The sequence below is a fragment of the Coregonus clupeaformis genome, chromosome 34 (genome assembly GCF_020615455.1).
Source record: "Coregonus clupeaformis isolate EN_2021a chromosome 34, ASM2061545v1, whole genome shotgun sequence".
Lineage (NCBI taxonomy): Eukaryota > Metazoa > Chordata > Actinopteri > Salmoniformes > Salmonidae > Coregonus > Coregonus clupeaformis.
This window is the reverse complement of record NC_059225.1, coordinates 11,353,023-11,373,518: the sequence shown is the minus strand read 5'-3', so window position 1 is coordinate 11,373,518 and position 20,496 is coordinate 11,353,023. Positions and strand designations below refer to the sequence as shown.

At 48.3% G+C, this 20,496-nt stretch overlaps 1 protein-coding gene across 3 annotated transcripts in view; it reads left to right on the top strand.

Moving 5' to 3' along the window:
* hhatlb (hedgehog acyltransferase like, b) overlaps positions 1 to 20,496 on the top strand; it is a 103,843-nt gene that overhangs the window by 70,423 nt on the left and 12,924 nt on the right. For all 3 annotated transcript variants that reach the window (XM_045210421.1, XM_045210422.1, XM_045210424.1), the window contains 3 exons: positions 18,279 to 18,423; positions 18,514 to 18,549; positions 18,631 to 18,832. In XM_045210421.1, the coding sequence (XP_045066356.1) occupies positions 18,279 to 18,423; positions 18,514 to 18,549; positions 18,631 to 18,832 (383 nt within the window). The remainder of the gene's footprint in view (positions 1 to 18,278; positions 18,424 to 18,513; positions 18,550 to 18,630; positions 18,833 to 20,496) is intronic.

Sequence of the window (20,496 nt, the reverse complement as noted above, 5' to 3'; positions counted from 1 at the left end):
TGTAGTTGGTCTGGCCTTCTATAGCCTGGTGTATGACTGGTCTCTCTCTCTGTCTCCTGTAGTTGGTCTGGCCTACTATAGCCTGGTGTATGACTGGTCTCTCTCTCTGTCTCCTGTAGTTGGCCTTCTATAACCTGGTGTATGACTGGTCTCTCTCTCTGTCTCCTGTAGTTGGTCTGGCCTTCTATAACCTGGTGTATGACTGGTCTCTCTGTCTCCTGTAGTTGGTCTGGCCTACTATAACCTGGTGTATGACTGGTCTCTCTCTCTGTCTCCTGTAGTTGGTCTGGCCTTCTATAGCCTGGTGTATGACTGGTCTCTCTCTGTCTCCTGTAGTTGGTCTGGCCTACTATAGCCTGGTGTATGACTGGTCTCTCTCTGTCTCCTGTAGTTGGTCTGGCCTTCTATAACCTGGTGTATGACTGGTCTCTCTCTCTGCCTCCTGTAGTTGGTCTGGCCTTCTATAGCCTTGTGTATGACTGGTCTCTCTCTCTGTCTCCTGTAGTTGGTCTGGCCTTCTATAGCCTGGTGTATGACTGGTCTCTCTCTCTGTCTCCTGTAGTTGGTCTTCTATAACCTGGTGTATGACTGGTCTCTCTCTCTGTCTCCTGTAGTTGGTCTGGCCTTCTATAACCTGGTGTATGACTGGTCTCTCTCTCTGTCTCCTGTAGTTGGTCTGGCCTTCTATAACCTGGTGTATGACTGGTCTCTCTCTGTCTCCTGTAGTTGGTCTCTTCTATAACCTGGTGTATGACTGGTCTCTCTCTCTGTCTCCTGTAGTTGGTCTGGCCTTCTATAGCCTGGTGTATGACTGGTCTCTCTCTCTGTCTCCTGTAGTTGGTCTGCCTTCTATAGCCTGGTGTATGACTGGTCTCTCTCTCTGTCTCCTGTAGTTGGTCTGGCCTTCTATAACCTGGTGTATGACTGGTCTCTCTCTCCGTCTCCTGTAGTTGGTCTGGCCTTCTATAACCTGGTGTATGACTGGTCTCTCTGTCTCCTGTAGTTGGTCTGGCCTACTATAGCCTGGTGTATGACTGGTCTCTCTCTCTGTCTCCTGTAGTTGGTCTGGCCTTCTATAGCCTTGTGTATGACTGGTCTCTCTCTGTCTCCTGTAGTTGGTCTGGCCTACTATAGCCTGGTGTATGACTGGTCTCTCTCTGTCTCCTGTAGTTGGTCTGGCCTTCTATAACCTGGTGTATGACTGGTCTCTCTCTCTGTCTCCTGTAGTTGGTCTGGCCTTCTATAGCCTTGTGTATGACTGGTCTCTCTCTCTGTCTCCTGTAGTTGGTCTGGCCTTCTATAGCCTGGTGTATGACTGGTCTCTCTCTCTGTCTCCTGTAGTTGGTCTTCTATAACCTGGTGTATGACTGGTCTCTCTCTGTCTCCTGTAGTTGGTCTTCTATAACCTGGTGTATGACTGGTCTCTCTCTCTGTCTCCTGTAGTTGGTCTGGCCTTCTATAGCCTGGTGTATGACTGGTCTCTCTCTCTGTCTCCTGTAGTTGGTCTGTTCTATAACCTGGTGTATGACTGGTCTCTCTCTCTGTCTCCTGTAGTTGGTCTGGCCTTCTATAGCCTGGTGTATGACTGGTCTCTCTCTCTGTCTCCTGTAGTTGGTCTGGCCTTCTATAACCTGGTGTATGACTGGTCTCTCTCTCTGTCTCCTGTAGTTGGTCTTCTATAGCCTGGTGTATAACTGGTCTCTCTCTGTCTCCTGTAGTTGGTCTGGCCTTCTATAACCTGGTGTATGACTGGTCTCTCTCTCCGTCTCCTGTAGTTGGTCTGGCCTTCTATAGCCTGGTGTATGACTGGTCTCTCTCTCTGTCTCCTGTAGTTGGTCTGGCCTTCTATAGCCTGGTGTATGACTGGTCTCTCTCTCTGTCTCCTGTAGTTGGTCTGGTCTTCTATAACCTGGTGTATGACTGGTCTCTCTCTCTGTCTCCTGTAGTTGGTCTGGCCTTCTATAACCTAGTGTATGACTGGTCTCTCTCTCTGACTCCTGTAGTTGGTCTGGCCTTCTATAACCTGGTGTATGACTGGTCTCTCTCTCTCTGTCTCCTGTAGTTGGTCTGGCCTTCTATAACCTGGTGTATGACTGGTCTCTCTCTCTGTCTCCTGTAGTTGGTCTGGTCTTCTATAACCTGGTGTATGACTGGTCTCTCTCTCTGTCTCCTGTAGTTGGTCTGGCCTTCTATAGCCTGGTGTATGACTGGTCTCTCTCTCTGTCTCCTGTAGTTGGTCTGGTCTTCTATAACCTGGTGTATGACTGGTCTCTCTCTCTGTCTCCTGTAGTTTGTCTGGCCTTCTATAACCTGGTGTATGACTGGTCTCTCTCTGTCTCCTGTAGTTGGTCTGGCCTTCTATAACCTGGTGTATGACTGGTCTCTCTCTCTGTCTCCTGTAGTTGGTCTGGCCTTCTATAACCTGGTGTATGACTGGTCTCTCTCTCTGTCTCCTGTAGTTGGTCTGGCCTTCTATAACCTGGTGTATGACTGGCTCTCTCTCTGTCTCCTGTAGTTGGTCTGGCCTTCTATAACCTGGTGTATGACTGGTCTCTCTCTCTGTCTCCTGTAGTTGGTCTGGCCTACAATAGCCTGGTGTATGACTGGTCTCTCTCTCTTGTCTCCTGTAGTTGGTCTGGCCTTCTATAGCCTGGTGTATGACTGGTCTCTCTCTCTGTCTCCTGTAGTTGGTCTGGCCTTCTATAACCTGGTGTATGACTGGTCTCTCTCTCTGTCTCCTGTAGTTGGTCTGGCCTTCTATAACCTGGTGTATGACTGGTCTCTCTCTGTCTCCTGTAGTTGGTCTGGCCTTCTATAACCTGGTGTATGACTGGTCTCTCTCTCTGTCTCCTGTAGTTGGTCTGGCCTTCTATAACCTGGTGTATGACTGGTCTCTCTCTCTGTCTCCTGTAGTTGGTCTTCTATAACCTGGTGTATGACTGGTCTCTCTCTCTGTCTCCTGTAGTTGGTCTGGTCTTCTATAACCTGGTGTATGACTGGTCTCTCTCTCTGTCTCCTGTAGTTGGTCTGGCCTTCTATAGCCTGGTGTATGACTGGTCTCTCTCTCTGTCTCCTGTAGTTGGTCTGGCCTTCTATAACCTGGTGTATGACTGGTCTCTCTCTGTCTCCTGTAGTTGGTCTGGCCTTCTATAACCTGGTGTATGACTGGTCTCTCTCTCTGTCTCCTGTAGTGGGTCTGGCCTTCTATAACCTGGTGTATGACTGGTCTCTCTCTCTGTCTCCTGTAGTTGGTCTTCTATAACCTGGTGTATGACTGGTCTCTCTCTGTCTCCTGTAGTTGGTCTGGCCTACTATAACCTGGTGTATGACTGGTCTCTCTCTCTGTCACCTGTAGTTGGTCATCTATAACCTGGTGTATGACTGGTCTCTCTCTGTCTCCTGTAGTTGGTCTGGCCTTCTATAACCTGGTGTATGACTGGTCTCTCTCTCTGTCTCCTGTAGTTGGTCTGGTCTTCTATAACCTGGTGTATGACTGGTCTCTCTATCTGTCTCCTGTAGTTGGTCTGGTCTTCTATAACCTGATGTATGACTGGTCTCTCTCTCTGTCTCCTGTAGTTGGTCTGGCCTTCTATAACCTGGTGTATGACTGGTCTCTCTCTGTACTCCTGTAGTTGGTCTGGCCTTCTATAACCTGGTGTATGACTGGTCTCTCTCTTGTCTCCTGTAGTTGGTCTGGCCTTCTATAGCCTGGTGTATGACTGGTCTCTCTCTCTGTCTCCTGTAGTGGGTCTGGCCTTCTATAACCTGGTGTATGACTGGTCTCTCTCTCTGTCTCCTGTAGTTGGTCTTCTATAACCTGGTGTATGACTGGTCTCTCTCTGTCTCCTGTAGTTGGTCTGGTCTTCTATAACCTGGTGTATGACTGGTCTCTCTCTCTGTCTCCTGTAGTTGGTCTGGCCTTCTATAACCTGGTGTATGACTGGTCTCTCTCTCTGTCTCCTGTAGTTGGTCTGGCCTTCTATAACCTGGTGTATGACTGGTCTCTCTCTGTCTCCTGTAGTTGGTCTGGCCTTCTATAACCTGGTGTATGACTGGTCTCTCTCTCTGTCTCCTGTAGTTGGTCTGGCCTTCTATAACCTGGTGTATGACTGGTCTCTCTCTCTGTCTCCTGTAGTTGGTCTGTCTATAACCTGGTGTATGACTGGTCTCTCTCTGTCTCCTGTAGTTGGTCTGGCCTACTATAACCTGGTGTATGACTGGTCTCTCTCTCTGTCTCCTGTAGTTGGTCTTCTATAACCTGGTGTATGACTGGTCTCTCTCTGTCTCCTGTAGTTGGTCTGGCCTTCTATAACCTGGTGTATGACTGGTCTCTCTCTCTGTCTCCTGTAGTTGGTCTGGCCTTCTATAACCTGGTGTATGACTGGTCTCTCTCTGTCTCCTGTAGTTGGTCTGGCCTTCTATAACCTGGTGTATGACTGGTCTCTCTCTCTGTCTCCTGTAGTTGGTCTGGCCTTCTATAACCTGGTGTATGACTGGTCTCTCTCTCTGACTCCTGTAGTTGGTCTGGCCTTCTATAACCTGGTGTATGACTGATCTCTCTCTCTGTCTCCTGTAGTTGGTCTGGCCTTCTATAACCTGGTGTATGACTGGTCTCTCTCTCTGTCTCCTGTAGTTGGTCTGGCCTTCTATAACCTGGTGTATGACTGGTCTCTCTCTCTGTCTCCTGTAGTTGGTCTTCTATAACCTGGTGTATGACTGGTCTCTCTCTGTCTCCTGTAGTTGGTCTGGTCTTCTATAACCTGGTGTATGACTGGTCTCTCTCTCTGTCTCCTGTAGTTGGTCTGGCCTACTATAACCTGGTGTATGACTGGTCTCTCTCTCTGTCTCCTGTAGTTGGTCATCTATAACCTGGTGTATGACTGGTCTCTCTCGGTCTGGCCTTCTATAACCTGGTGTATGACTGGTCTCTCTCTCTGTCTCCTGTAGTTGGTCTGGTCTTCTATAACCTGGTGTATGACTGGTCTCTCTATCTGTCTCCTGTAGTTGGTCTGGTCTTCTATGACCTGGTGTATGACTGGTCTCTCTCTCTGTCTCCTGTAGTTGGTCTGGCCTTCTATAACCTGGTGTATGACTGGTCTCTCTCTCTGTCTCCTGTAGTTGGTCTTCTATAACCTGGTGTATGACTGGTCTCTCTCTGTCTCCTGTAGTTGGTCTGGCCTTCTATAACCTGGTGTATGACTGGTCTCTCTCTCTGTCTCCTGTAGTTGGTCTGGCCTTCTATAACCTGGTGTATGACTGGTCTCTCTCTCTGTCTCCTGTAGTTGGTCTGGCCTACTATAACCTGGTGTATGACTGGTCTCTCTCTCTGTCTCCTGTAGTTGGTCTGGCCTACTATAGCCTGGTGTATGACTGGTCTCTCTCTCTGTCTCCTGTAGTTGGTCTGGCCTTCTATAACCTGGTGTATGACTGGTCTCTCTCTCTGTCTCCTGTAGTTGGTCTTCTATAACCTGGTGTATGACTGGTCTCTCTCTCTGTCTCCTGTAGTTGGTCTGGCCTTCTATAACCTGGTGTATGACTGGTCTCTCTCTCTGTCTCCTGTAGTTGGTCTGGCCTTCTATAACCTGGTGTATGACTGGTCTCTCTCTCTGTCTCCTGTAGTTGGTCTGCCTCTATAACCTGGTGTATGACTGGTCTCTCTCTCTGTCTCCTGTAGTTGGTCTGGCCTTCTATAGCATGGTGTATGACTGGTCTCTCTCTCTGTCTCCTGTAGTTGGTCTGGTCTTCTATAACCTGGTGTATGACTGGTCTCTCTCTCTGTCTCCTGTAGTTGGTCTGGCCTACTATAGCCTGGTGTATGACTGGTATCTCTCTGTCTCCTGTAGTTGGTCTGGTCTTCTATAACCTGGTGTATGACTGGTCTCTCTCTCTGTCTCCTGTAGTTGGTCTGGCCTTCTATAACCTGGTGTATGACTGGTCTCTCTCTCTGTCTCCTGTAGTTGGTCTGGCCTACTATTGCCTGGTGTATGACTGGTCTCTCTCTCTGTCTTCTGTAGTTGGTCTGGCCTTCTATAACCTGGTGTATGACTGGTCTCTCTCTGTCTCCTGTAGTTGGTCTTCAATAACCTGGTGTATGACTGGTCTCTCTCTCTGTCTCCTGTAGTTGGTCTGGCCTTCTATAGCCTGGTGTATGACTGGTCTCTATCTCTGTCTCCTGTAGTTGGTCTGGCCTACTATAGCATGGTGTATGACTGGTCTCTCTGTCTCCTGTAGTTGGTCTGGCCTTCTATAGCCTGGTGTATGACTGGTCTCTCTCTCTGTCTCCTGTAGTTGGTCTGGCCTACTATAGCCTGGTGTATGACTGGTCTCTCTCTCTGTCTCCTGTAGTTGGTCTGGCCTACTATAGCCTGGTGTATGACTGGTCTCTCTCTGTCTCCTGTAGTTGGTCTTCTATAACCTGGTGTATGACTGGTCTCTCTCTGTCTCCTGTAGTTGGTCTTCTATAACCTGGTGTATGACTGGTCTCTCTCTCTGTCTCCTGTAGTTGGTCTGGCCTTCTATAACCTGGTGTATGACTGGTCTCTCTCTCTGTCTCCTGTAGTTGGTCTGGCCTTCTATAGCCTGGTGTATGACTGGTCTCTCTCTCTGTCTCCTGTAGTTGGTCTGGCCTTCTATAACCTGGTGTATGACTGGTCTTTCTCTCTGTCTCCTGTAGTTGGTCTGGCCTTCTATAGCCTGGTGTATGACTGGTCTCTCTCTCTGTCTCCTGTAGTTGGTCTGGCCTTCTATAACCTGGTGTATGACTGGTCTCTCTCTCTGTCTCCTGTAGTTGGTCTGGCCTTCTATAGCCTGGTGTATGACTGGTCTCTCTCTCTGTCTCCTGTAGTATGTCTGGTCTTCTATAACCTGGTGTATGACTGGTCTCTCTCTCTGTCTCCTGTAGTTGGCCTTCTATAATCTGGTGTATGACTGGTCTCTCTCTCTGTCTCCTGTAGTTGGTCTGGCCTTCTATAGCCTGGTGTATGACTGGTCTCTCTCTCTCTGTCTCCTGTAGTTGGTCTGGCCTACTATAGCCTGGTGTATGACTGGTCTCTCTCTCTGTCTCCTGTAGTTGGTCTGGCCTTCTATAACCTGGTGTATGACTGGTCTCTCTCTCTGTCTCCTGTAGTTGGTCTGGCCTTCTATAACCTGGTGTATGACTGGTCTCTCTCTCTGTCTCCTGTAGTTGGTCTTCTATAACCTGGTGTATGACTGGTCTCTCTCTCTGTCTCCTGTAGTTGGTCTGGCCTTCTATAGCCTGGTGTATGACTGGTCTCTCTCTCTGTCTCTTGTAGTTGGTCTGGTCTTCTATAACCTGGTGTATGACTGGTCTCTCTCTGTCTCCTGTAGTTTGTCTGGCCTTCTATAACCTGGTGTATTACTGGTCTCTCTCTCTGTCTCCTGTAGTTGGTCTTCTATAACCTGGTGTATGACTTGTCTCTCTCTCTGTCTCCTGTAGTTGGTCTGGCCTTCTATAGCCTGGTGTATGACTGGTCTCTCTCTCTGTCTCCTGTAGTTGGTCTGGCCTTCTATAACCTGGTGTATGACTGGTCTCTCTCTTGTCTCCTGTAGTTGGTCTGGCCTTCTATAACCTGGTGTATGACTGGTCTCTCTCTCTGTCTCCTGTAGTTGGTCTGGCCTTCTATAACCTGGTGTATGACTGGTCTCTCTCTCTGTCTCCTGTAGTTGGTCTGGCTCTATAGCCTGGTGTATGACTGGTCTCTCTCTGTCTCCTGTAGTTGGTCTGGCCTACTATAACCTGGTGTATGACTGGTCTCTCTCTCTGTCTCCTGTAGTTGGTCTGGCCTTCTATAGCCTGGTGTATGACTGGTCTCTCTCTCTGTCTCCTGTAGTTGGTCTGGCCTTCTATAGCCTGGTGTATGACTGGTCTCTCTCTGTCTCCTGTAGTTGGTCTGGCCTTCTATAGCCTGGTGTATGACTGGTCTCTCTCTCTGTCTCCTGTAGTTGGTCTGGCCTTCTATAACCTGGTGTATGACTGGTCTCTCTCTCTGTCTCCTGTAGTTGGTCTGGCCTTCTATAACCTGGTGTATGACTGGTCTCTCTCTCTGTCTCCTGTAGTTGGTCTGGCCTTCTATAACCTGGTGTATGACTGGTCTCTCTCTCTGTCTCCTGTAGTTGGTCTGGCCTTCTATAGCCTGGTGTATGACTGGTCTCTCTCTGTCTCCTGTAGTTGGTCTGGCCTTCTATAGCCTGGTGTATGACTGGTTTCTCTCTCTGTCTCCAGTAGTTGGTCTGGCCTACTATATCCTGGTGTATGACTGGTCTCTCTCTGTCTCCTGTAGTTGGTCTGGCCTTCTATAACCTGGTGTATGACTGGTCTCTCTCTGTCTCCTGTAGTTGGTCTGGCATTCTATAGCCTGGTGTATGACTGGTCTCTCTCTGTCTCCTGTAGTTGGTCTGGCCTTCTATAACCTGGTGTATGACTGGTCTCTCTCTCTGTCTCCTGTAGTTGGTCTGGCCTTCTATAACCTGGTGTATGACTGGTCTCTCTCTCTGTCTCCCTGTAGTTGGTCTGGCCTTCTATAACCTGGTGTATGACTGGTCTCTCTCTCTGTCTCCTGTAGTTGGTCTGCTCTATAACCTGGTGTATGACTGGTCTCTCTCTCTGTCTCCTGTAGTTGGTCTGGCCTTCTATAACCTGGTGTATGACTGGTCTCTCTCTCTGTCTCCTGTAGTTGGTCTGGCCTACTATAACCTGGTGTATGACTGGTCTCTCTCTCTGTCTCCTGTAGTTGGTCATCTATAACCTGGTGTATGACTGGTCTCTCTCGGTCTGGCCTTCTATAACCTGGTGTATGACTGGTCTCTCTCTCTGTCTCCTGTAGTTGGTCTGGTCTTCTATAACCTGGTGTATGACTGGTCTCCTCTCTGTCTCCTGTAGTTGGTCTGGCCTTCTATAACCTGGTGTATGACTGGTCTCTCTCTCTGTCTCCTGTAGTTGGTCTGGCCTTCTATAACCTGGTGTATGACTGGTCTCTCTCTCTGTCTCCTGTAGTTGGTCTGGCCTTCTATAACCTGGTGTATGACTGGTCTCTCTCTCTGTCTCCTGTAGTTGGTCTGGCCTTCTATAACCTGGTGTATGACTGGTCTCTCTCTCGTCTCCTGTAGTTGGTCTGGCCTTCTATAACCTGGTGTATGACTGGTCTCTCTCTCTGTCTCCTGTAGTTGGTCTGGCCTTCTATAACCTGGTGTATGACTGGTCTCTCTCTCTGTCTCCTGTAGTTGGTCTGGCCTACTATAGCCTGGTGTATGACTGGTCTCTCTCTCTGTCTCCTGTAGTTGGTCTGGCCTTCTATAACCTGGTGTATGACTGGTCTCTCTCTCTGTCTCCTGTAGTTGGTCTGTCTCTATAACCTGGTGTATGACTGGTCTCTCTCTCTGTCTCCTGTAGTTGGTCTGGCCTTCTATAACCTGGTGTATGACTGGTCTTCTCTCTCTGTCTCCTGTAGTTGGTCTGGCCTTCTATAACCTGGTGTATGACTGGTCTCTCTCTCTGTCTCCTGTAGTTGGTCTGTTCTATAACCTGGTGTATGACTGGTCTCTCTCTCTGTCTCCTGTAGTTGGTCTGGCCTTCTATAGCCTGGTGTATGACTGGTCTCTCTCTCTGTCTCCTGTAGTTGGTCTGGCCTTCTATAACCTGGTGTATGACTGGTCTCTCTCTCTGTCTCCTGTAGTTGGTCTGGCCTTCTATAGCCTGGTGTATGACTGGTCTCTCTCTGTCTCCTGTAGTTGGTCTGGTCTTCTATAACCTGGTGTATGACTGGTCTCTCTCTCTGTCTCCTGTAGTTGGTCTGGCCTTCTATAACCTGGTGTATGACTGGTCTCTCTCTCTGTCTCCTGTAGTTGGTCTGGCCTACTATTGCCTGGTGTATGACTGGTCTCTCTCTCTGTCTTCTGTAGTTGGTCTGGCCTTCTATAACCTGGTGTATGACTGGTCTCTCTCTTGTCTCCTGTAGTTGGTCTCTTCTATAACCTGGTGTATGACTGGTCTCTCTCTCTGTCTCCTGTAGTTGGTCTGGCCTTCTATAGCCTGGTGTATGACTGGTCTCTCTCTCTGTCTCCTGTAGTTGGTCTGGCCTTCTATAACCTGGTGTATGACTGGTCTCTCTCTCTGTCTCCTGTAGTTGGTCTGGCCTTCTATAGCCTGGTGTATGACTGGTCTCTCTCTCTGTCTCCTGTAGTTGGTCTGGCCTTCTATAGCCTGGTGTATGACTGGTCTCTCTCTCTGTCTCCTGTAGTTGGTCTGGCCTTCTATAACCTGGTGTATGACTGGTCTCTCTCTCTGTCTCCTGTAGTTGGTCTGGCTCTATAACCTGGTGTATGACTGGTCTCTCTCTCTGTCTCCTGTAGTTGGTCTGGCCTTCTATAACCTGGTGTATGACTGGTCTCTCTCTCTGTCTCCTGTAGTTGGTCTGGCCTTCTATAGCCTGGTGTATGACTGGTCTCTCTCTCTGTCTCCTGTAGTTGGTCTGGCCTTCTATAGCCTGGTGTATGACTGGTCTCTCTCTCTGTCTCCTGTAGTTGGTCTGGCCTTCTATAACCTGGTGTATGACTGGTCTCTCTCTCTGTCTCCTGTAGTTGGTCTGGCCTTCTATAGCCTGGTGTATGACTGGTCTCTCTCTTGTCTCCTGTAGTTGGTCTGGCCTTCTATAACCTGGTGTATGACTGGTCTCTCTCTCTGTCTCCTGTAGTTGGTCTGGCCTTCTATAGCCTGGTGTATGACTGGTCTCTCTCTCTCTGTCTCCTGTAGTATGTCTGGTCTTCTATAACCTGGTGTATGACTGGTCTCTCTCTCTGTCTCCTGTAGTTGGCCTTCTATAATCTGGTGTATGACTGGTCTCTCTCTCTGTCTCCTGTAGTTGGTCTGGCCTTCTATAGCCTGGTGTATGACTGGTCTCTCTCTCTCTGTCTCCTGTAGTTGGTCTGGCCTTCTATAGCCTGGTGTATGACTGGTCTCTCTCTCTGTCTCCTGTAGTTGGTCTTCTATAACCTGGTGTATGACTGGTCTCTCTCTCTGTCTCCTGTAGTTGGTCTGGCCTTCTATAACCTGGTGTATGACTGGTCTCTCTCTCTGTCTCCTGTAGTTGGTCTGGCCTTCTATAACCTGGTGTATGACTGGTCTCTCTCTCTGTCTCCTGTAGTTGGTCTGGCCTTCTATAGCCTGGTGTATGACTGGTCTCTCTCTCTGTCTCCTGTAGTTGGTCTGGCCTTCTATAACCTGGTGTATGACTGGTCTCTCTCTCTGTCTCCTGTAGTTGGTCTGGCCTTCTATAACCTGGTGTATGACTGGTCTCTCTCTCTGTCTCCTGTAGTTGGTCTGGTCTTCTATAACCTGGTGTATGACTGGTCTCTCTCTCTCTGTCTCCTGTAGTTGGTCTGGCCTTCTATAGCCTGGTGTATGACTGGTCTCTCTCTCTGTCTCCTGTAGTTGGTCTGGCCTTCTATAACCTGGTGTATGACTGGTCTCTCTCTCTGTCTCCTGTAGTTGGTCTTCTATAACCTGGTGTATGACTGGTCTCTCTCTCTGTCTCCTGTAGTTGGTCTGGCCTTCTATAGCCTGGTGTATGACTGGTCTCTCTCTCTGTCTCCTGTAGTTGGTCTGGCCTACTATAGCCTGGTGTATGACTGGTCTCTCTCTCTGTCTCCTGTAGTTGGTCACCTTCTATAACCTGGTGTATGACTGGTCTCTCTCTGTCTCCTGTAGTTGGTCTGGCCTTCTATAACCTGGTGTATTACTGGTCTCTCTCTCTGTCTCCTGTAGTTGGTCTGGCCTAATATAACCTGGTGTATGACTGGTCTCTCTCTCTGTCTCCTGTAGTTGGTCTGGCTTTCTATGACCTGGTGTATGACTGGTCTCTCTCTGTCTCCTGTAGTTGGTCTGGCCTTCTATAACCTGGTGTATGACTGGTCTCTCTCTCTGTCTCCTGTAGTTGGTCTGGTCTTCTATAACCTGGTGTATGACTGGTCTCTCTCTCTGTCTCCTGTAGATGGTCTGGCCTTCTATAACCTGGTGTATGACTGGTCTCTCTCTCTGTCTCCTGTAGTTGGTCTGGTCTTCTATAACCTGGTGTATGACTGGTCTCTCTCTGTCTCCTGTAGTTGGTCTTCTATAACCTGGTGTATGACTGGTCTCTCTCTCTCTGTCTCCTGTAGTTGGTCTGGCCTTCTATAGCCTGGTGTATGACTTGTCTCTCTCTCTGTCTCCTGTAGTTGGTCTGGCCTTCTATAGCCTGGTGTATGACTGGTCTCTCTCTCTGTCTCCTGTAGTTGGTCTTCTATAACCTGGTGTATGACTGGTCTCTCTCTCTGTCTCCTGTAGTTGGTCTGGCCTTCTATAACCTGGTGTATGACTGGTCTCTCTCTCTGTCTCCTGTAGTTGGTCTGGCCTTCTATAGCCTGGTGTATGACTGGTCTTCTCTCTGTCTCCTGTAGTTGGTCTTCTTCTATAACCTGGTGTATGACTGGTCTCTCTCTCTGTCTCCTGTAGTTGGTCTGGCCTTCTATAGCCTGGTGTATGACTGGTCTCTCTCTCTGTCTCCTGTAGTTGGTCTGGCCTTCTATAGCCTGGTGTATGACTGGTCTCTCTCTGTCTCCTGTAGTTGGTCTGGCCTTCTATAGCCTGGTGTATGACTGGTCTCTCTCTCTCTGTCTCCTGTAGTTGGTCTGGCCTACTATAGCCTGGTGTATGACTGGTCTCTCTCTCTGTCTCCTGTAGTTGGTCTGGCCTACTATAGCCTGGTGTATGACTGGTCTCTCTCTCTGTCTCCTGTAGTTGGTCTTCTATAACCTGGTGTATGACTGGTCTCTCTCTCTGTCTCCTGTAGTTGGTCTTCTATAGCCTGGTGTATGACTGGTCTCTCTCTCTGTCTCCTGTAGTTGGCCTTCTATAACCTGGTGTATGACTGGTCTCTCTCTCTGTCTCCTGTAGTTGGTCTGCCTTCTATAGCCTGGTGTATGACTGGTCTCTCTCTGTCTCCTGTAGTTGGTCTGGCCTTCTATAACCTGGTGTATGACTGGCCTCTCTCTCTGTCTCCTGTAGTTGGTCTGGTCTTCTATAACCTGGTGTATGACTGGTCTCTCTCTCTGTCTCCTGTAGTTGGTCTGGCCTTCTATAACCTGGTGTATGACTGGTCTCTCTCTCTGTCTCCTGTAGTTGGTCTGGCCTTCTATAACCTGGTGTATGACTGGTCTCTCTCTCTCTGTCTCCTGTAGTTGGTCTGGCCTTCTATAACCTGGTGTATGACTGGTCTCTCTCTCTGTCTCCTGTAGTTGGCCTTCTATAACCTGGTGTATGACTGGTCTCTCTCTCTGTCTCCTGTAGTTGGTCTGGCCTTCTATAGCCTGGTGTATGACTGGTCTCTCTCTCTGTCTCCTGTAGTTGGTCTGGCCTACTATAGCCTGGTGTATGACTGGTCTCTCTCTCTGTCTCCTGTAGTTGGTCTTCTATAACCTGGTGTATGACTGGTCTCTCTCTCTGTCTCCTGTAGTTGGTCTGGCCTTCTATAACCTGGTGTATGACTGGTCTCTCTCTCTGTCTCCTGTAGTTGGTCTGGCCTCTATAGCCTGGTGTATGACTGGTCTCTCTCTCTGTCTCCTGTAGTTGGTCTGGCCTTCTATAACCTGGTGTATGACTGGTCTCTCTCTGTCTCCTGTAGTTGGTCTGGTCTTCTATAACCTGGTGTATGACTGGTCTCTCTCTCTGTCTCCTGTAGTTGGTCTGGCCTTCTATAGCCTGGTGTATGACTGGTCTCTCTCTCTGTCTCCTGTAGTTGGTCTTCTATAACCTGGTGTATGACTGGTCTCTCTCTCGTCATCCTGTAGTTGGTCTGGCCTACTATAGCCTGGTGTATGACTGGTCTCTCTCTCTGTCTCCTGTAGTTGGTCTGGCCTTCTATAGCCTGGTGTATGACTGGTCTCTCTCTCTGTCTCCTGTAGTTGGTCTGGCCTTCTATAACCTGGTGTATGACTGGTCTCTCTCTCTGTCTCCTGTAGTTGGTCTGGCCTTCTATAGCCTGGTGTATGACTGGTCTCTCTCTCTGTCTCCTGTAGTTTGTCTGGCCTACTATAGCCTGGTGTATGACTGGTCTCTCTCTCTGTCTCCTGTAGTTGGTCTGGCCTTCTATAACCTGGTGTATGACTGGTCTCTCTCTCTGTCTCCTGTAGTTGGTCTGGCCTTCTATAACCTGGTGTATGACTGGTCTCTCTCTCTGTCTCCTGTAGTTGGTCTGGCCTTCTATAGCCTGGTGTATGACTGGTCTCTCTCTCTGTCTCCTGTAGTTGGTCTGGCCTTCTATAACCTGGTGTATGACTGGTCTCTCTCTGTCTCCTGTAGTTGGTCTGGTCTTCTATAGCCTGGTGTATGACTGGTCTCTCTCTCTCTGTCTCCTGTAGTTGGTCTGGCCTTCTATAGCCTGGTGTATGACTGGTCTCTCTCTCTGTCTCCTGTAGTTGGTCTGGCCTTCTATAGCCTGGTGTATGACTGGTCTCTCTCTCTGTCTCCTGTAGTTGGTCTGGCCTTCTATAGCCTGGTGTATGACTGGTCTCTCTCTGTCTCCTGTAGTTGGTCTGGCCTTCTATAGCCTGGTGTATGACTGGTCTCTCTCTGTCTCCTGTAGTTGGTCTGGCCTTCTATAGCCTGGTGTATGACTGGTCTCTCTCTCTGTCTCCTGTAGTTGGTCTGGCCTTCTATAACCTGGTGTATGACTGGTCTCTCTCTCTGTCTCCTGAGTTGGTCTTCTATAACCTGGTGTATGACTGGTCTCTCTCTGTCTCCTGTAGTTGGTCTGGCCTTCTATAGCCTGGTGTATGACTGGTCTCTCTCTCTGTCTCCTGTAGTTGGTCTGGCCTTCTATAGCCTGGTGTATGACTGGTCTCTCTCTCTGTCTCCTGTAGTTGGTCTGGCCTTCTATAGCCTGGTGTATGACTGGTCTCTCTCTCTGTCTCCTGTAGTTGGTCTGGCCTTCTATAGCCTGGTGTATGACTGGTCTCTCTCTCTGTCTCCTGTAGTTGGTCTGGCCTTCTATAACCTGGTGTATGACTGGTCTCTCTCTCTGTCTCCTGTAGTTGGTCTGGCCTACTATAACCTGGTGTATGACTGGTCTCTCTCTCTGTCTCCTGTAGTTGGTCTGGCCTTCTATAACCTGGTGTATGACTGGTCTCTCTCTCTGTCTCCTGTAGTTGGTCTGGCCTTCTATAACCTGGTGTATGACTGGTCTCTCTCTCTGTCTCCTGTAGTTGGTCTGGCCTTCTATAACCTGGTGTATGACTGGTCTCTCTCTCTGTCTCCTGTAGTTGGTCTGGCCTTCTATAACCTGGTGTATGACTGGTCTCTCTCTCTGTCTCCTGTAGTTGGTCTGGCCTTCTATAGCCTGGTGTATGACTGGTCTCTCTCTCTGTCTCCTGTAGTTGGTCTGGCCTTCTATAACCTGGTGTATGACTGGTCTCTCTCTCTGTCTCCTGTAGTTGGTCTGGCCTTCTATAGCCTGGTGTATGACTGGTCTCTCTCTCGTCTCCTGTAGTTGGTCTGGCCTTCTATAACCTGGTGTATGACTGGTCTCTCTCTCTGTCTCCTGTAGTTGGTCTGGCCTTCTATAGCCTGGTGTATGACTGGTCTCTCTCTCTGTCTCCTGTAGTTGGTCTGGCCTTCTATAACCTGGTGTATGACTGGTCTCTCTCTCTGTCTCCTGTAGTTGGTCTGGCCTTCTATAACCTGGTGTATGACTGGTCTCTCTCTCTGTCTCCTGTAGTTGGTCTGGCCTTCTATAACCTGGTGTATGACTGGTCTCTCTCTCTGTCTCCTGTAGTTGGTGGCCTTCTATAACCTGGTGTATGACTGGTCTCTCTCTCTGTCTCCTGTAGTTGGTCTGGCCTTCTATAGCCTGGTGTATGACTGGTCTCTCTCTCTGTCTCCTGTAGTTGGTCTGGCCTTCTATAGCCTGGTGTATGACTGGTCTCTCTCTCTGTCTCCTGTAGTTGGTCTGTCCTATATAGCCTGGTGTATGACTGGTCTCTCTCTCAGTCTCCTGTAGTTGGTCTGGCCTTCTATAACCTGGTGTATGACTGGTCTCTCTCTCTGTCTCCTGTAGTTGGTCTGGCCTTCTATAACCTGGTGTATGACTGGTCTCTCTCTCTGTCTCCTGTAGTTGGTCTGGCCTTCTATAACCTGGTGTATGACTGGTCTCTCTCTCTGTCTCCTGTAGATGGTCTGGCCTTCTATAACCTGGTGTATGACTGGTCTCTCTCTCTGTCTCCTGTAGTTGGTCTGGTCTTCTATAACCTGGTGTATGACTGGTCTCTCTCTGTCTCCTGTAGTTGGTCTTCTATAACCTGGTGTATGACTGGTCTCTCTCTCTCTGTCTCCTGTAGTTGGTCTGGCCTTCTATAGCCTGGTGTATGACTTGTCTCTCTCTCTGTCTCCTGTAGTTGGTCTGGCCTTCTATAGCCTGGTGTATGACTGGTCTCTCTCTCTGTCTCCTGTAGTTGGTCTTCTATAACCTGGTGTATGACTGGTCTCTCTCTGTCTCCTGTAGTTGGTCTGGCCTTCTATAACCTGGTGTATGACTGGTCTCTCTATCTGTCTCCTGTAGTTGGTCTGGCCTTCTATAACCTGGTGTATGACTGGTCTCGCTCTCTGTCTCCTGTAGTTGGTCTGGCCTTCTATAACCTGGTGTATGACTTTTCTCTCTCTCTGTCTCCTGAGTTGGTCTTCTATAACCTGGTGTATGACTGGTCTCTCTCTGTCTCCTGTAGTTGGTCTGGCCTTCTATAACCTGGTGTATGACTGGTCTCTCTCTCTGTCTCCTGTAGTTGGTCTGGCCTTCTATAGCCTGGTGTATGACTGGTCTCTCTCTCTGTCTCCTGTAGTTGGTCTGGCCTACTATAGCCTGGTGTATGACTGGTCTCTCTCTCTGTCTCCTGTAGTTGGTCTGGCCTTCTATAACCTGGTGTATGACTGGTCTCTCTCTCTGTCTCCTGTAGTTGGTCTGGCCTTCTATAACCTGGTGTATGACTGGTCTCTCTCTCTGTCTCCTGTAGTTGGTCTGGCCTTCTATAGCCTGGTGTATGACTGGTCTCTCTCTCTGTCTCCTGTAGTTGGTCTGGCCTACTATAACCTGGTGTATGACTGGTCTCTCTCTCTCTGTCTCCTGTAGTTGGTCTGGCCTTCTATAACCTGGTGTATGACTGGTCTCTCTCTGTCTCCTGTAGTTGGTCTGGCCTACTATAACCTGGTGTATGACTGGTCTCTCTCTCTGTCTCCTGTAGTTGGTCTGGCTTTCTATAACCTGGTGTATGACTGGTCTCTCTCTTTCTCCTGTAGTTGGTCTGGCCTTCTATAACCTGGTGTATGACTGGTCTCTCTCTCTGTCTCCTGTAGTTGGTCTGGTATTCTATAACCTGGTGTATGACTGGTCTCTCTCTCTGTCTCCTGTAGTTGGTCTGGCCTTCTATAGCCTGGTGTATGACTGGTCTCTCTCTCTGTCTCCTGTAGTTGGTCTGGTCTTCTATAACCTGGTGTATGACTGGTCTCTCTCTCTGTCTCCTGTAGTTGGTCTGGTATTCTATAACCTGGTGTATGACTGGTCTCTCTCTCTGTCTCCTGTAGATGGTCTGGCCTTCTATAACCTGGTGTATGACTGCTCTCTCTCTCTGTCTCCTGTAGTTGGTCTGGTCTTCTATAACCTGGTGTATGACTGGTCTCTCTCTGTCTCCTGTAGTTGGCCTTCTATAACCTGGTGTATGACTGGTCTCTCTCTCTGTCTCCTGTAGTTGGTCTGGCCTTCTATAACCTGGTGTATGACTGGTCTCTCTCTCTGTCTCCTGTAGTTGGTCTTCTATAACCTGGTGTATGACTGGTCTCTCTCTCTGTCTCCTGTAGTTGGTCTGGCCTACTATAACCTGGTGTATGACTGGTCTCTCTCTGTCTCCTGTAGTTGGTCTTCTATAACCTGGTGTATGACTGGTCTCTCTCTCTGTCTCCTGTAGTTGGTCTGGCCTTCTATAACCTGGTGTATGACTGGTCTCTCTCTCTGTCTCCTGTAGTTGGTCTTCTATAACCTGGTGTATGACTGGTCTCTCTCTCTGTCTCCTGTAGTTGGTCTGGCCTTCTATAACCTGGTGTATGACTGGTCTCTCTCTCTGTCTCCTGTAGTTGGTCTGGCCTTCTATAGCCTGGTGTATGACTGGTCTCTCTCTCTGTCTCCTGTAGTTGGTCTGGCCTTCTATAACCTGGTGTATGACTGGTCTCTCTCTGTCTCCTGTAGTTGGTCTGGCCTACTATAGCCTGGTGTATGACTGGGTGAAGGCAGCGGTGATGTTTGGGGTGATCAACACTGTGTCTAGACTGGACCATCTGGACCCACCTCAACCTCCTAAATGTATCACAATGCTCTACGTCTTCTCTGAGACGTACGTCAACAGACCTGTCAGACCTTCTCACTTCTCAACATCTTTGTGTTTTCACAAACTAAGTGATTCGTTTTTTTTTCTCCCTTATAGACACTTTAACAGAGGAATAAACGACTGGCTGTGCAAGTAAGTCACCAGCATGTCACTTCATTCATACCAAACATCAGAGCTGTAATCTCATAACCGTGTCTGTATCTACGTCTTCAGGTATGTGTATGATTACCTGGGAGGGAAGCATGACAACTTGTGGGACGAGGCCATTGCTACGCTGTGTACTTTTGGCATCACTGTCCTGTGGCTGGGACCCTGTCAGGTGGTGTTCATCTGGGCCTTCTTCAACTGCTTCGGACTGAACTTCGAGCTCTGGACCGCCAAGTTCTTGTCCATGGAACCCTTCGCCTCTCTAGAGGTGAGAGAGAGAGAGAGAGAGAGAGAGAGAGAGAGAGAGAGAGAGATCAGTGTGTCAATTTAAAGAGACTGTAACAGTTCATATGACCTGAAATCATGTTATAACAGTGGCATAAGAGACATGAGAGCTTGTTTAACACTGTCATGATGACTGTTGTTTAGATCACCAACTTTCTTACCAAGATAAGGTTTTGTCTCCTGACAGGTGTCATAAACTGGTAGCTTAAAGGAAATGTTTCCTGCCTTAATGTTTCACTGTTCAAGTGTTAACACCATCTCCCCTCTAGATGGTGATGTAGGTTGCCATGTCTGGTAGGATCAGAGCTGTGTTCAACATCTCTCTCTCTCTACATTTACATTTTACATTTTAGTCATTTAGCAGACGCTCTTATCCAGAGCGACTTACAGGAGCAATTAGGGTTAAGTACCTTGCTCAAGGGCACATCGACAGATTTTTCACCTAGTCGGCTCGGGGATTAGAACCAGCGACCTTTCGGTTACTGGCACAACGCTCTTAACCACTAAGCTACCTGCCGCCCCCCTCTCTCTCTCTCTCTCTCTCTCTCTCTCTCTCTCTCTCTCTCTCTCTCTCTCTCTCTCTCTCTCTCTCTCTCTCTCTCTCTCTCTCTCTCTCTCTCTCTCTCTCCAATTCAATGGACTTTATTGGCATGGAAACATATGTTTACATTGCCAAAGCAAGTGAAATAGATAATAAACGAAATTGAAATAAAAAATGAAAGATGTACAGTAATATTACACTCAAAAAAGTTTTAAATCAATAAAGACATTTCAAATGTCATATTATGTTCAAATAGTTAAAGTACAAAAGGGAAAATAAATAAACATAAATATGGGTTGTATTTACAATGGTGTTTGTTCTTCACTGGTTGCCCTTTTCTTGTGGCAACAGGTCACAAATCTTTCTGCTGTGATGGCACACTGTGGTTTTTCACCCAATAGATATGGGAGTTTATCAAAATTGGGTTTGTTTTTTATTCTTTGTGGGTCTGTGTAATCTGAGGGACATATGTGTCTCTAATATGGTCATACATTAGGTGGTTGTAGAATTTAACGGCTCTTTTCTGAATTTTTATAATTAGCGGTATTGGCCTAATTCTGCTCTGCATGCATTATTTGCTGTTTTACATTGTACACTGAGGATATTTTTGCAGAATTCTGCATGCAGTCTCAATTTGGTGTTTGTCCCATTTTGTGAATTCTTGGTTGGTGAGCGGACCCCAGACCTCACAACCATAAAGGGCAATGGGTTCTATAACTGATTCAAGTATTTTTTGCCAGATCCTAATTGGTATGTCGAATTGTATGTTCCTGTTGATGGCATAGAAGGCCCTTCTTGCCTTGTCTCTCAGATCGTTCACAGCATTGTGGCGCTGATGTTTAGGCCGAGGTATGTATAGTTTTTTTGTGTGCTGTAGGGCAACGGTGTCTAGATGGAATTTCTAGTTGTTGTCTTTTTTGGAACACCATTATTTTTGTCTTACTGAGATTTACTGTCAGGGCCCAGGTCTGACAGAACCTGTGCAGAAGATCTAGGTACTGCTTGGTTGGTGACAGAAGCACCAGATCATCAGCAAACAGTAGACATTTCACTTCAGATTCTATTAAGGTGAGGCGGGGTGCTGCAGACTGTTCTAGTGCCCTTGC